Source organism: Lathamus discolor, chromosome 6, assembly GCF_037157495.1.
Source record: "Lathamus discolor isolate bLatDis1 chromosome 6, bLatDis1.hap1, whole genome shotgun sequence".
Lineage (NCBI taxonomy): Eukaryota > Metazoa > Chordata > Aves > Psittaciformes > Psittacidae > Lathamus > Lathamus discolor.
In genome coordinates, this window is record NC_088889.1 from 67751534 (window position 1) to 67764392 (window position 12859).

General features: G+C 36.7%; 1 protein-coding gene across 4 annotated transcripts in view; it reads right to left on the minus strand.

Annotated features, from left to right (window-relative positions):
• Nucleotides 1-12859, minus strand: part of LUZP2 (leucine zipper protein 2) — a 194091-nt gene that overhangs the window by 10764 nt on the left and 170468 nt on the right. For all 4 annotated transcript variants that reach the window (XM_065683387.1, XM_065683389.1, XM_065683388.1 and 1 more), the window contains one exon: nt 2084-2170. In XM_065683387.1, the coding sequence (XP_065539459.1) occupies nt 2084-2170 (87 nt within the window). The remainder of the gene's footprint in view (nt 1-2083; nt 2171-12859) is intronic.

Consider the following 12859-nt stretch of genomic DNA (forward strand, 5'->3'; position numbering starts at 1 on the left):
CTTTTTTGTGACTTGGCTCTCAAAGCCATTCCTCCAACAGATATTGCAAGCAGAGCAGTGAAATCGTTGGGCATTAGTGTGAATCCTAGATTGATTTCTTAACAAATGTGAACACAATGGAACTATAAATGTTACACAATACCCTTTTTTTCAGTTGGAAAATGAAATTTGTTTAAAAGCAAGATAAGACTGATAGTACTACTGCCTTCTTAATTTTCCAATGAGGAGCATTATCTAGTAAGGCACAGTGAATTTGAATATCCCTTTGGTAAGCTTTCTCTAATTTTACTACTTTTTCCTCCATACAGGAGGTTTCATTAAATACAGACTTAACAAACCTTAAAAGATTTAAAACTTAAAATTCAAGTCCCCTGGAATATAGAATTGATCTTAAAATATGATAATTGAGAGATTAAATGATATAAAACTTAATCCTATTATTCAAATTTAGCCTAGCATCCTTTTCTTTGAATTATAGTGTCACTTAGATGAAGGCGGAGAACAGGCTTAGATTTTAATTTAACTTGAATTATGAAAAACAGTTTGACTCCTCATGACTTTTAACTCTAGTTGGAGTAATTTATTGCTTTCTCTGACAAATTTTTCATACCAAGAAGCATTCCATAATGATTAACTGGCTAAAAATACTAGTTGCTAGAATCACAAAAAGCCACCACTACTCCCTGATCAAAATTCCTAAATCCTTGATTTTATGGAAAAGTGCATCTTTTAAGTATCCTTCATTGCATTATTTGACAAAGAAATTAAACAACTTTCCTTTTTTCTCTCTGCTTTAACATATCCACTTCTGTAAAAAATAGCAGCTTGAACCTCCTTCCACAAATACTCAGCCAAAATCAATTCAGCCTCTACCTAAATTAAACTTCTATAAGTTTCCCAGATGGCAACCAACATCTAGTCATAATTTAAATGGAGTCCACTCCAACTTCACAATATTACATCTTATTCTTTCTTCTCCTCCTTCCATTTTTATTAATACAAAATGAAGTTTCCCTCATCTTTAGACACTGAGAAAGTTGGAACATAACACACTCTTCTCCTGGATACTCAATTTCTCCTTGTCTCTGCCTCCCTCTAGAGGATGTGGCAGAGGGGCACATTATTATAACTGAATAAATTTCTGACATATTTGTAATAAATGGACAACATATACAAATTTTTACATTTTGTTGGATACTGAATTATCTAAGATTTTCATTCCAAACTTTTCCTCACATTGCTATGATTGCTACCAGCAAGCTCCCCAGCTACCTCCAGAGGAGTGTTATATTTGGTGGTAGGCAATGTGTTTAGTAGTTCCTGCTGTATTCTATATTTCACCTGCAAATTAGTCAAGGTAGCACTATACTTTTTGGACTACTGAGCAGATAATACACTCAACAAATCTTGTGTGACTCATTCTTTCTGGGTTTTGTTGTGGTTTTCTTTTCATGTTCTACCTGTACAGTTATAATTTCAGGCATAATACACGCATTTGGTATTTCTCTTGACAGCTCCCACCATGCTGTTTCAATTACAGTTTTGCCTTAGTAAAAGCAGCAGATTCAGCTTTCTGTCAGATGTGTCATAAGCACAGTTGCAGCTTTCCTAGACTGGCAGTGGACAAGATTACATATTGTCAGTTATTACACTGTCACCTCTTACATCTCCCTGAAGGCTTTGTTTTACCAAATGATGCATCTGTGACAGCTGTGCCTGATTATTAGTGGAAAGAATATGTAAACAAGGTTCTGGATCTCACTGTAATATGACAACTCTTCAGGAACAGGCCAATTCTTGAAACAGTTGAACATCAAATCACATCTTTTCCACTGCTGCCCTTCCTGCAATAGCTCTACAAGTTCCATTAAGCAATCTTGAAACGAAACCCAGAGAGTATACCTGCACAGACTGACAGCAAAAAGCATTTGCTCCTTAGCACTTTAGTGCAGAATATGACTGGCTTATAAAATCTGTGTACCAGCTTGAGTAGGAAAAGTAAGTCATATTGCTAATCATCTGAGGCATTAACGTTTTCATACAATTTAGATTAGACTCTGATTTCTAGGTGAGAGAAACTTACATCTTGAGAATCGCAGTCCTGGAAGCTCTGATTTTCCTCCTTTTTCAATGCCACATGAAAGTTCTCTTTCTCTGCTGAGGCATTTCGCTGGACATGGGAAATAAAATGCGAAAAGAAAAGAGGTCATATAAATTACATTGCAAGAAAGTCACATTTGAAAAGTGAGAATAATGATAAAAAACTAAGAAGTCAGGTATTGTAAATTGTTAAATACTCTATACACTGCATTTTCAGCAAATTTTATGAAGGGAATAAATGCCTGTGCATAATGCTTCCTGTTTCAGGATTTGATTCCTGCTCAAGATTGCTCAAGATTAGTAAATTATACACACAGCATATATACCTGATTTCTCAGCATGCTGCACTCATTTCTACACAACAAAGGGAAGCTTGGGATATTTAGGTGAGGCTGTCTTCAAGAAAGCACTTTCCCAGTGTCACCTTTTCAAGTGTACACAGCATTGCCTATCGCTAGGAAAGTAGAAAACAGGAAAAATTCTAATTCTCATTGTCTTTTATCCTGAAAATATTCAAGTGTAATACTGTATCCTAGTAACCTTCCTCTTTTTTCTCTTCCAAACCAAACCCCAAGATTTTTTGAGGTGTTTCAATTTTCATATGATTGCCTTACCAGTAGGACCAGAGACTCTTTAACAGCCTTTTAATAAACACTTGCCACAGCTGCACTGCTCAGAGTCCTGCCAAGCCAGGGAGCAGCAACAGGTCTGCTGCATTCCCAGTCTGGTTTCTAATTGATGAACATCACACTCCTTCAGCTATTGCACAACCGTCATCACCAGTTATTTATCATACTGTTAATCAAAGCTGATCATGATCTGCACGTATTTTTTTTATGATCTCAGTGTGTCTTTTTTTACTTTGATATGGAGTTCAGTTCTTTCCTATATTAGAAATAGTCTTATTGGATCTTTCTTCTTCCCATGTAGCAAAAGTTTGGCATGACTGCACAACTTTTACTCTTTAGTCAGCATTTGTTCATGTGAGATGCCAGAGCATTGTTGACAGAACTGCTTGCCAGATGACCTGCCATCACAAATATGGGTTCCATCAAAGCACTTATTTCATGTTACTTAGGTTGTCTGGTTCCTTTGGGATGGAAATGTCTTATTGCCACATCTAGGGAATCCAAATTTGCTCAAGATTTGTAGCACTTACTGTGAACAGCTACAGCAGTTTTGTATGTAGCAGGTGGAGGAAGTTGTCAGCTTTTCTGGTCAAGGTGCATAGTTCAAGAGCCAGAAACACCTCCTTTCCAAAGTTGGTTCTGTCTGACTGCTCCTGGAAACCAGGATGTTTGTATATCACACATGGACAAAGGCCAATTGCCATGTAATGTCTCACAATTAGTCCTTTTCCTTCTCCCCCCCTCTTTTTTGAGCAGTACTGTTTGCAACTACAGAAGTTCACAGCAGTGTTTTGGATTGTATTATAGAATTTTGACTCGTCCTCCTAGCCCTACAAATTTCAGATATTTTAAAGTAACAGACATCACAGACAAGTAAGTATTACCATCTACATATAGTATAAAGGAAATCATTGTATCACATTTCTTACCATCTACATATAGTATAAAGGAAATCATTGTATCACATTTTTTTATATCCGGACTTGAATCCTGCACTGTTCAACTTGTTGGAAAGAGCAGAATTTTGTATGATAAAACAATTGTATAAAATAGTAAAAATTATTATGTTTGAGAAATTTATAAATCAATAGTGAGGTTTTGTGTATTAGAAAATGCTGTGACTTCGTGGTTTTGTATCACGGCGGTTCTAATGTTGCAATATATCACAGCTGTCTTGTACCCAATGCTACAAAAACATAGCATAACCAAATACGGTAAAAGGAGTATAAAAGGATTTAGAAAAGTATGTACTGGAGACTATACCCAAGTGGAACCTGTATAAGATAGCTGGAAGAGCATACCAGAAAGAAGATAAGAGGGTGCTAACGTTTACACAAGGATTGGAATATACTCAAGTAGGGGAAAGGTGAAAAGGACAACCTGAGGAAGACTTCTTACTTCATCTGAGGAAGACTCTTACTTCATCGGAACGACCACCAGACGACCACCAGAGGGGGCCGCGCAAGCGCAGAAGAGGCTGATGTCGTAATAGATGGACATGGCAATCCCTAATGCATATGTATTAGTTAAATGTTGTAACCTATGATGAATATGTATTCACTGTGAAACTTTTAGGATACAAATTGCGGACGCGATGTGACGAGGTTGAAGCCAGATTTGGGCGAGTGCCCCTGGTTTCCCAGCGCTGCAATAAAGCACCTCATATAACCATTCCGGTGGTTATGTGTTTATTCTTACGCTAACAAACTCACATGCAGAAATAAATGAAAACTCCCTATGTATTTCCATGACAGCGATGGACATTTTATATGTATAAAGAATCACAGACTGGTTTGGATTGGAAGGGACCTTAAAACTTGTCCAGTTCCAACCCCCTGCCACAAACAGGGACGCCTTCCACTAGACCAGGTTGCTCCAAACCCTGTCCAGCCTGGCCTTGAACACTGCCAGGGATGGGGCAGCCACAAATTCACATGTATTTGTCTGTGTTTGCAGCACAGGTAACTAGTTTTTCTCTATTGCACAGTCACTATTATTCAACAGTAAGTGTGAGAGACATTGCTCAGTTTTTATTTCTATTTCATGTTTATATATTTAATTTTAATTTATATTTATTTCAATTTAATGCACATCTACACAGTTACACTTTTATAGGGCAGTTCTTCTCAAAAGACTACAAATTCTGCAATGTACCAGATAATTTAACTTCTACATGCTATTTCTAAAGCAAACAGAATTACCCTTGGTTTATCTTTTATTTGCACTATATACACTTTAGGTGGAAAATAGCTGCTTACCAGTGGTATACGTTATGCTAACACTGAGCACAACAATCAGAAGTTTTGCATCTCACTCCCCTTAGAAGTGAAAATTGTCAGGACATCTTTAACTTGGGTACCAAAAGACCGTGTTTTCTTTTCTTCACATTTCACAGGCATTTGTGGTGTTGGCTGTAATTCCTCTGAGTTGAACATTCACCATGACCTCAAATGGCTGAACATCCATCAGAGGCAATGGACTTGTTCTTTCAAATAAATCACTTGGGATGACAGATGACATATTTAGATGTTGATTTCCCAAATCACCCTTTTCATCACATTACCATGAGTGCAGAATTTTACCTCACATATGCAGCTGCCTCCCAGCAGGATATCATGCTGGACATAACGTGTACATTACTGTTTAAATTTTTTCTTTGTTAAGGATTCTGGGGTCCTTCCTCTCTTCAAAAAAAACTACTCTAAAAGAAAAAAATAAAGTGAAGAAGTCTCATTTGTTGAGATCTGGGGAAGATATCTTGAAGTTCTCAAGTGCTGTTTGAAGTATTCCCTACTAGGTAATTCTTCTGTTAAAGTCAACCTCCTCAGGGAAAAAAACCCAAACAGTTACTAATCACTTAAACCAGTGGAACTTGTCTCTAATTGAACATCCTTTCTATATAAGAGCCAGTGCAGTGCACCCTGAACTCCAGAGAGCTGGAGGATGAGACCTGCTGTTAAGAGCTCAGAGCAAAGCACCCACTCCAGGGGAGTCCATCACGAAGAGTAGCAAACTCACAAATGTGTAAGAAAGAAGCACAGAAACAAGATGAAAATAGCAGTAGCTCATCTTCCTCTGGTAGTATACAGAATGTATTTGAATTTACAGTAGGGAGTGGAACTCCATTAACTATTTAGGCATACAATATTTAAGTTGATACACAAATGCCTCCAAGGCAGCCACAAGGGGCTGGTAAAGGAGACAGGTCTTGCAGGAGAGCAGTGCCCTTCTCCAGAAGTAGCTGGAGAGCTATTCTAGGGATCTAAATAGGGAATAGATGCCAATTTAAAACAATTCCCAAAATACCTAGCTATGCACAAATAAAAAGAAGCCACATCTGTTTATCACTGTGCTCTGAATTCTGCTGTTGTTTTTTTTTTTCCTAGCACAGCTTATTTTGAAAGTGTTGCATATTTCTGACAATATAAATACATGTTTTCTAGTAGAACCCTCACTCAACTATTTCAGTTGCCTCACTTCCTTGTAAAAGTGCAGTTTCTCATTTATATTTCTGTAAAGTTGAGGGGTGAAACCCCCTCATGTACGCAATCCATTTTCTCAGGATCAATGAGAGCAGCTCTGTGACAATTCATTGTGCCTCAGTTTTCAACACAGAGCCAAAATGATGTATTTATTTCTATTTAACTACAAGATAAAGGATATCTAAGTCACATGCTTTGAGAAGATTAAGCAAAGTAAACAAAACAAAATTCTGGTAAGATTATACAACAGAGAGAGCTAGAAGTACCTACATTAACTGAAAACAAAACTTAGGAATACTTTTCCTCATACTGACCTTGTGAAACCCATAAGAAATCATCTACAGTAAGCTCAGGACAAACCATCATGATCTCCTAGTCATGTAGCAGACATGCATATGTTTGTATAAAGCATATGAGACAATTAAAAACTGAGATTATTGGAGTCATCTGTTAGGTAAGGCTGCTCAGGAAAATCAAACACTAAGGAGAAGCCCATACATCACAGAAGTTTGGAACCTAGTGAGGCTAAACATTTACAGTCAGAACTGTATTTTAATCAATAATGACCCACCATAAGAGAATCTAAGTAGTTCTAAGTAATGCTTAGCATACAGCTACCCCACATGTGTGCATACATTATCATGTATAATACCTAAAGTATGGCATGAGATATAAACTTGATATGAATAATGTAGTAATTTATATGTAATTGCACATGTGTGTGCACAGCTGGGAGAGAAGAAAGAGATCTCACAAGATGGAGATTAAATACCACCAGTCAAATTACAAAATTCATTTATTAATCAGGTCATGCTTATGTCCTGGTTCTTATTCTTCCTAGCTGACAAGATAAAAATTAAATTTAATAAACCATGTTATATTTAAAGGTATATTTACAGTATTTAAGGAAAAATAAAACCAACTATCTGAGCATTTTGTAAGTTCCACAAGGTGACAATTTCCTAAGAGTTAGAGAAAATGGTGGCTTTGTTCTTTTTTGTATGTATTTCCCTGTTTTCTTCCAGAAGACACAGTCGATTTTGAACCAACTGCTATTACACTTGTCAATGTTTAGATCTGAAGGTCACTGCAAGTTCCCTAGAGCATACACTGCTCTTTTGTATTGGGTTTGGGGTTTTTTTTGGCAGTACTCATTTTATATTTTCAAATACTCTGTGGTTAACAGAGTAGACATTCACTTGCACAACGGACAGTAAGGAAGCAATTTCCTAGTGGGGTTTTTGCCATTATTATTTATTTTTACCAGGAATTGAATGGCTCTTATGTCTTAGACTATTTCCTAATGATAATCATAACAGCAATAAAAAAAACCCCAAACAATTTGTAGATGGCTCATTATGGCTTACAGGAAAAAACAGAAAAAAATAATCAAACTATTCATGGTGAAAAATTGTTTTTGTTCAAAAGTTGTACATGTCTTGAATAGCCTATGCAATAGTTTCCAAAGTAAATGTTTAAAATGCCCAGCCTATCAAGTACTCTAAATAGAAACAGAGCAGAGGGTGGAACAATAGGATTGACACCAATACTTTTTGAGTTCGCATAGATGTGTAATAATCCAAGACCAAAGCATTAAAAGCTATTTGATCACCCACAACTTTTTTAGGCTTTACTGGTTCACTGCAGCAATTAATTGTCCTCTTGTTTTATGCTTCACTCTTCTATTACTGGAATCTCTTGTATGAAAAGAAAAAAAAAAAAAGAAAGTAAAAACAATAACTATTTTAACCATTAACAGAATGTTGCATTCCAGTTTACATCTGTTACTATCTCTAAAGCTGCAAATACCCCCATATACCAGCTCCCCCCAAACACTGCTGGCCTAAACAACTTATGCGTAGACTAATTTTACTTTCTTTCACATCAACAGAGCGGAGAAAAATCTCAACTGGCCAAAGAACAGCCTGAAATCTAGGACTTACCAGATAGCATTTCTTTAAGGCTCTTACAGCCACTGACATCTTTAATCACTTCCGTTAGACTTATAAAAGGCCTAATAATAGCCCATCAAAATTTTAAGTTTGGGTACATTCTGACAAGATAGATTTGCTCTGTAAGATCCTTGTGGTTGACAGATTTTCTAGCTTGCACTTTTTTTCTGTGTGCCTCCTTAGGATTTAAAACCAAATTAAACAAAAAAGAAATTCATTTAAAGTGCAGCTTGATTCCAGTGGTAAAAGAACTAACCTGTGTAAATCTGAAATGTATAAATAGTTTACTATAGAGGATATTCAAGCATGTTTTGTGTACAAGGTAATTCTTCTACTGCCAGACACTTTTGGATTATGAGAACTTGTGCAGTAACAAGAAAGGTTCTTAATAGAAAAGACATTTGCAATTTTCTGCAGATAACAGAACTGAGACCTGCAGCAATGAAAGAACAGCTACTGAAATGTGAGGACAGATGGCATTCCGACATTACTCAAATGGCGCTGCATCGTAACACCACCACAAAACCCAGCTATTCAAGTTTGAGGGTCACTGAACACTAACATTTTCCAAATGAGTCCCAATTACAAATGCACCTGTGCCCAATAATTTTGTGTTAATCCAATGAAAAATGCAACATATTAAGCATCACAAGTCTACATAATTTCTCATTTATAACCTCTACTAATTTAGCCTATTGTTTACCCGCTCTATTTTAGTAGAGGACATATACACAAAGTGAATTTAAAGGGCATTTGTCTTATGTTCTGCCGAAACAGTTATTTCTTAGCTAAAAATATCCGATCTTGTTATTCATACAGCAAACTCAGCAAAGTATGCCAACCAGGTTAAATTTTGTATATATATAAGGATTTGTAAAATGAGCCCATGGAAATAGAAATTACATGTTGTCAGGAAAAAACAATACAAGCTTTCAGTACAGTCATCAGCAAGTGACACTGCATTGCATAAAAGAATGCCAGTGGAGTTGGTAAAATATTTCCTTTATATGATTATCTGTTGGGATTTTGCTTGTAACTGGGTAGGTGTTCCTACAGCTGTCTACAGCTTCTGTCTCATTGTAATCATTTGGCTGATATGTAAAAAAGGAGGAAAATACCTCCTGAAAAACATCTCCTATTTTAGGAGTATATACCAATATAGCAAGGTTTGTGCCTTAAAGAAATAAAAGGTTGCCCAGGGAGGTTGTGAATGCTCCATCCCTGGCGGTGTTCAAGGCCAGGTTGGATGAAGACTTGTGTGGGATGGTTTAGTGTGAGGTGTCCCTGTCCATGGCAGGGGGTTGGAACTAGATGATCTTGAGGTCCTTTCCAACCCTAAGTATTCTATGATTCTGTGATTCTAAGTTACACCTCATACAATCCAAATCCTATTAGGTCTCCTCTGCTCCATCCATAGGCGTAGCTTTTGTTAATCCTGACTCTCATAGGTGACAGAAATGCTCTACTACTATAGAGTTTGCTTTCTTTGAAGTCAACTGGGCTAATGATACAAACATTTTCTGAAGGGTAGTGCTGCCTCTAATGATGTAGTAAAGTGTGAGCTGCATATATATCACAGATTTTGAGGACAGCTAAGTGCCGTGGGAAAGCTGTTAATAACATGTTAGGGGTTTGGTATTGCAGACTCCAAGGCACCACCATTGCAGTTTTGGTGGAAGCTGAGCAGGTTCAGTGCCTTACAAAAATGGGTGTGATTCCTGTAAGACATCCCTTACCTCTAGTTTATTTAATTCCCAAATGCAGCTCTTTTCTATGCCCTTTCCAGTCTGAGATTTCCCTTAGATTAATTTCCTACTCTGACACAGATTTTATAGAAAGTTTGTGTAGTACTACAGGATTTCAGTCTCATGGCACTACAGTTAGGTCACAGGGTTACAATAAAGTTACGCTGCAGACATTTTTATAATTCATCTGATAGTGTGCTGTTAAAGTCCACAGACAGCTTTTGCATAAATATCTCAGGGGAAGTGGATCCTAAACCCTTTGTTTGTATCACATAGGCGTGTATATGCTATTGAATATGTTTTAAAGCATAAAAGTATCATTGCTAAACTGCTTTCAATGCACTTTATTACACCAAATACACCTAAACCTATATTACCTAGATAAAAAGAAAAGTAGAATAACTTCCAAAGTGGCCAAGAATTACATTTCTTACTGAAAGCTCTGCGTGGTTGGCCTAGAAATATAACCAGATTTGCCACATAGGACATCAAGCCTTTCTTCCATTATTGTCCCCTTAAATGACTTAGTAATAGACTTCTAGAATCTGCATCATTAATCATTTGTATTTCAATTATCAAGTTGTAATTTGTTGTTTCTTTAAGTCAAGCAAAAGTATTGGGGGGCAACCTGAGAAATGACTAGGTTTGGACATAGTAAAAGCTGTGTCTACTTTTCATATCCCGTAATTATTCAAAGAGCAGTTTTGTGGAACATTATCTATGCTGCAGACCGGATACCAAGCACTTAGAGATCAGTGTTTTCCTAATACTTTTTTGAAAGGCAGGATTAGCTCTACAAAGTTTTGCTCCCTCCCACTATGAAAAGTGTCCTTCAAATCTTACTTCTGAGCACATTTTGAAATCTGAGAGAGTAAACTCCAGCATGATTTTCAGGGTCTTCTATGGCTGTTTGTCATGGTATCACATGAACTTTATTTCCAGGAGATCATCCTAAGTATAAACAACAGATTTTAAAATATTCTAGTTTATTTTGTTTTGAAATATTTTTCCTCCAGCACACCTTGAACACAACAGCTCTGAGTATGTACTTCGAGACTGCGAATCCCCTGCAGCTCCTTTCAGTACCACCAGAACGTTCTGTCTGCTTTGGATATTATACTTTTGACGTACTTGACATCATCTGCCAAGACCAACCCCGACTCATATGCAATTTAGCAGTCAGAGTACCTGAAGGATTACAAAGACAGATACAGAGCACTATCTGACTCACCTATAGAAATCACAGCCTTTGGGTACCTGAAAATTTATCACCTAGATAAAAATTAAAAATTCGTTTAAAAAAAGAAATTTATTAAAATGAATTAAATGAATTAAAATGAATTTAATGAAATTCATTAAAAAATGAAGCAAAAAACCACCCCACCCCTATCCCAAAATCCCAAATCCCCAGCTCACCCCAACCCAGAAATTAAGGATGTCAGAAAACATATGAGGAACAAGGTGACCAGTGTAATATTAAAAAATAATAAAATTATAATGCATCTGCATGTCACTAATAGATGATGTCTCCGTTTCATCTCCCTGTTTTGAATTCTTGCTTGTCACATCATAAATTGAAACTTACTTGAATGAGTCCACAAGTGTAGACCTGGTAACAAGCAGCGTGCTCAAAATAGCTCTCAAAATAGTGTTTTGCAGTAGAAAGTGCCCCTTATTTCACAGGTAAGAAAACCAAAGTACTGCATGGCAAACTGCAGGACCACTTAATTAGTGGAAGTAATAGGAACAGAACTTTTGTTTCATTCAGTTGCCCATGCTGCATTTTACATAGCCTACCCCACACAGGCTCAGTAAGTGAAACACCAGTTCATCAAATTTAAGAATACTGTGGTAAAATACAGAAATAATTCCATCTCCAAACAAATATTTTTTTAGGCCCTAAATATGTGAAATGAGTGAATACATTTTAGGCTTCCTGAGCCTTCATGTGCATTTAAAATATAAGGATGGGAACAGACAGAAATCAGAATGTCAGGTAAAGTGCAGTTTACATTCTGCACAGGAATATCAAAGCTTTAGAAATACACTATATTAAAAAGTTAAAAAATTAAAACTATCCAACTGCACAGCACAGGCTGTACATCATTTGTACAATACAGCATAGCAGGTGGGGTCCAGACCTCCATTTGTAATACATGCTAAGATACCTACCAAATAGTATTCTACATTTCTCTAGAGCTTCTAGCACTTTAAGAAAAAAACAAAACACACAAAAAAAACCCACAACCAACCACCAAAACTTCTTCAATAAATAATATATACACTTTAATACCTGAATGGTGCATAGGGAAATAAGCTGGGTTTCTTAATGACTTCCTAATAGAGATTTAGGCTTGCTTGCTGTGTTCGGAACTCTTCAATCAGCTTGTGTAATACAGAACACTGAATATGCTGTAAATATTTAGGCATAATGTTATTGTTTGAGGATGAAGGATCACCTTGACCCAGTTAAATTGTTTTTGGCACTTATGTAACCACTTTACTGCCTTACGTAAATTTCTATGCAAGTCAGTAACTTCGTTTTGAAGATTACTTCAAACAAAGCTAATTGATGTGCTTCTGCTATTTTGGGCTCTAAATTCACACTGAAACAATTTTATGCAATCCTAGGGAGGCTAGGCTAATCTTAAAATCATGCATTGGAGATGTTTTTCCGCCTTTTTTCTCCCACTTGCCTTGCAGTGGGACTTGGGAATTGAACTTTTCTTTCTTTAGGGCAGTCCTCTGACACTCTGTGGGAGAAACCTGAAGGAATATGAACCACAGAATCACCAAATGACAAGTATTTTTTCCACTTGTCTCGTAATTTGGAACTGCAGCTAAACTAAACTTCAGGACAGTCCAAATTATGACATTACATTCACCACTGAAATGGAGAAGGCAGAAGTTGGTTCCCTTGAGGTTAACATTTGCACAATTGAGCTCAAGTT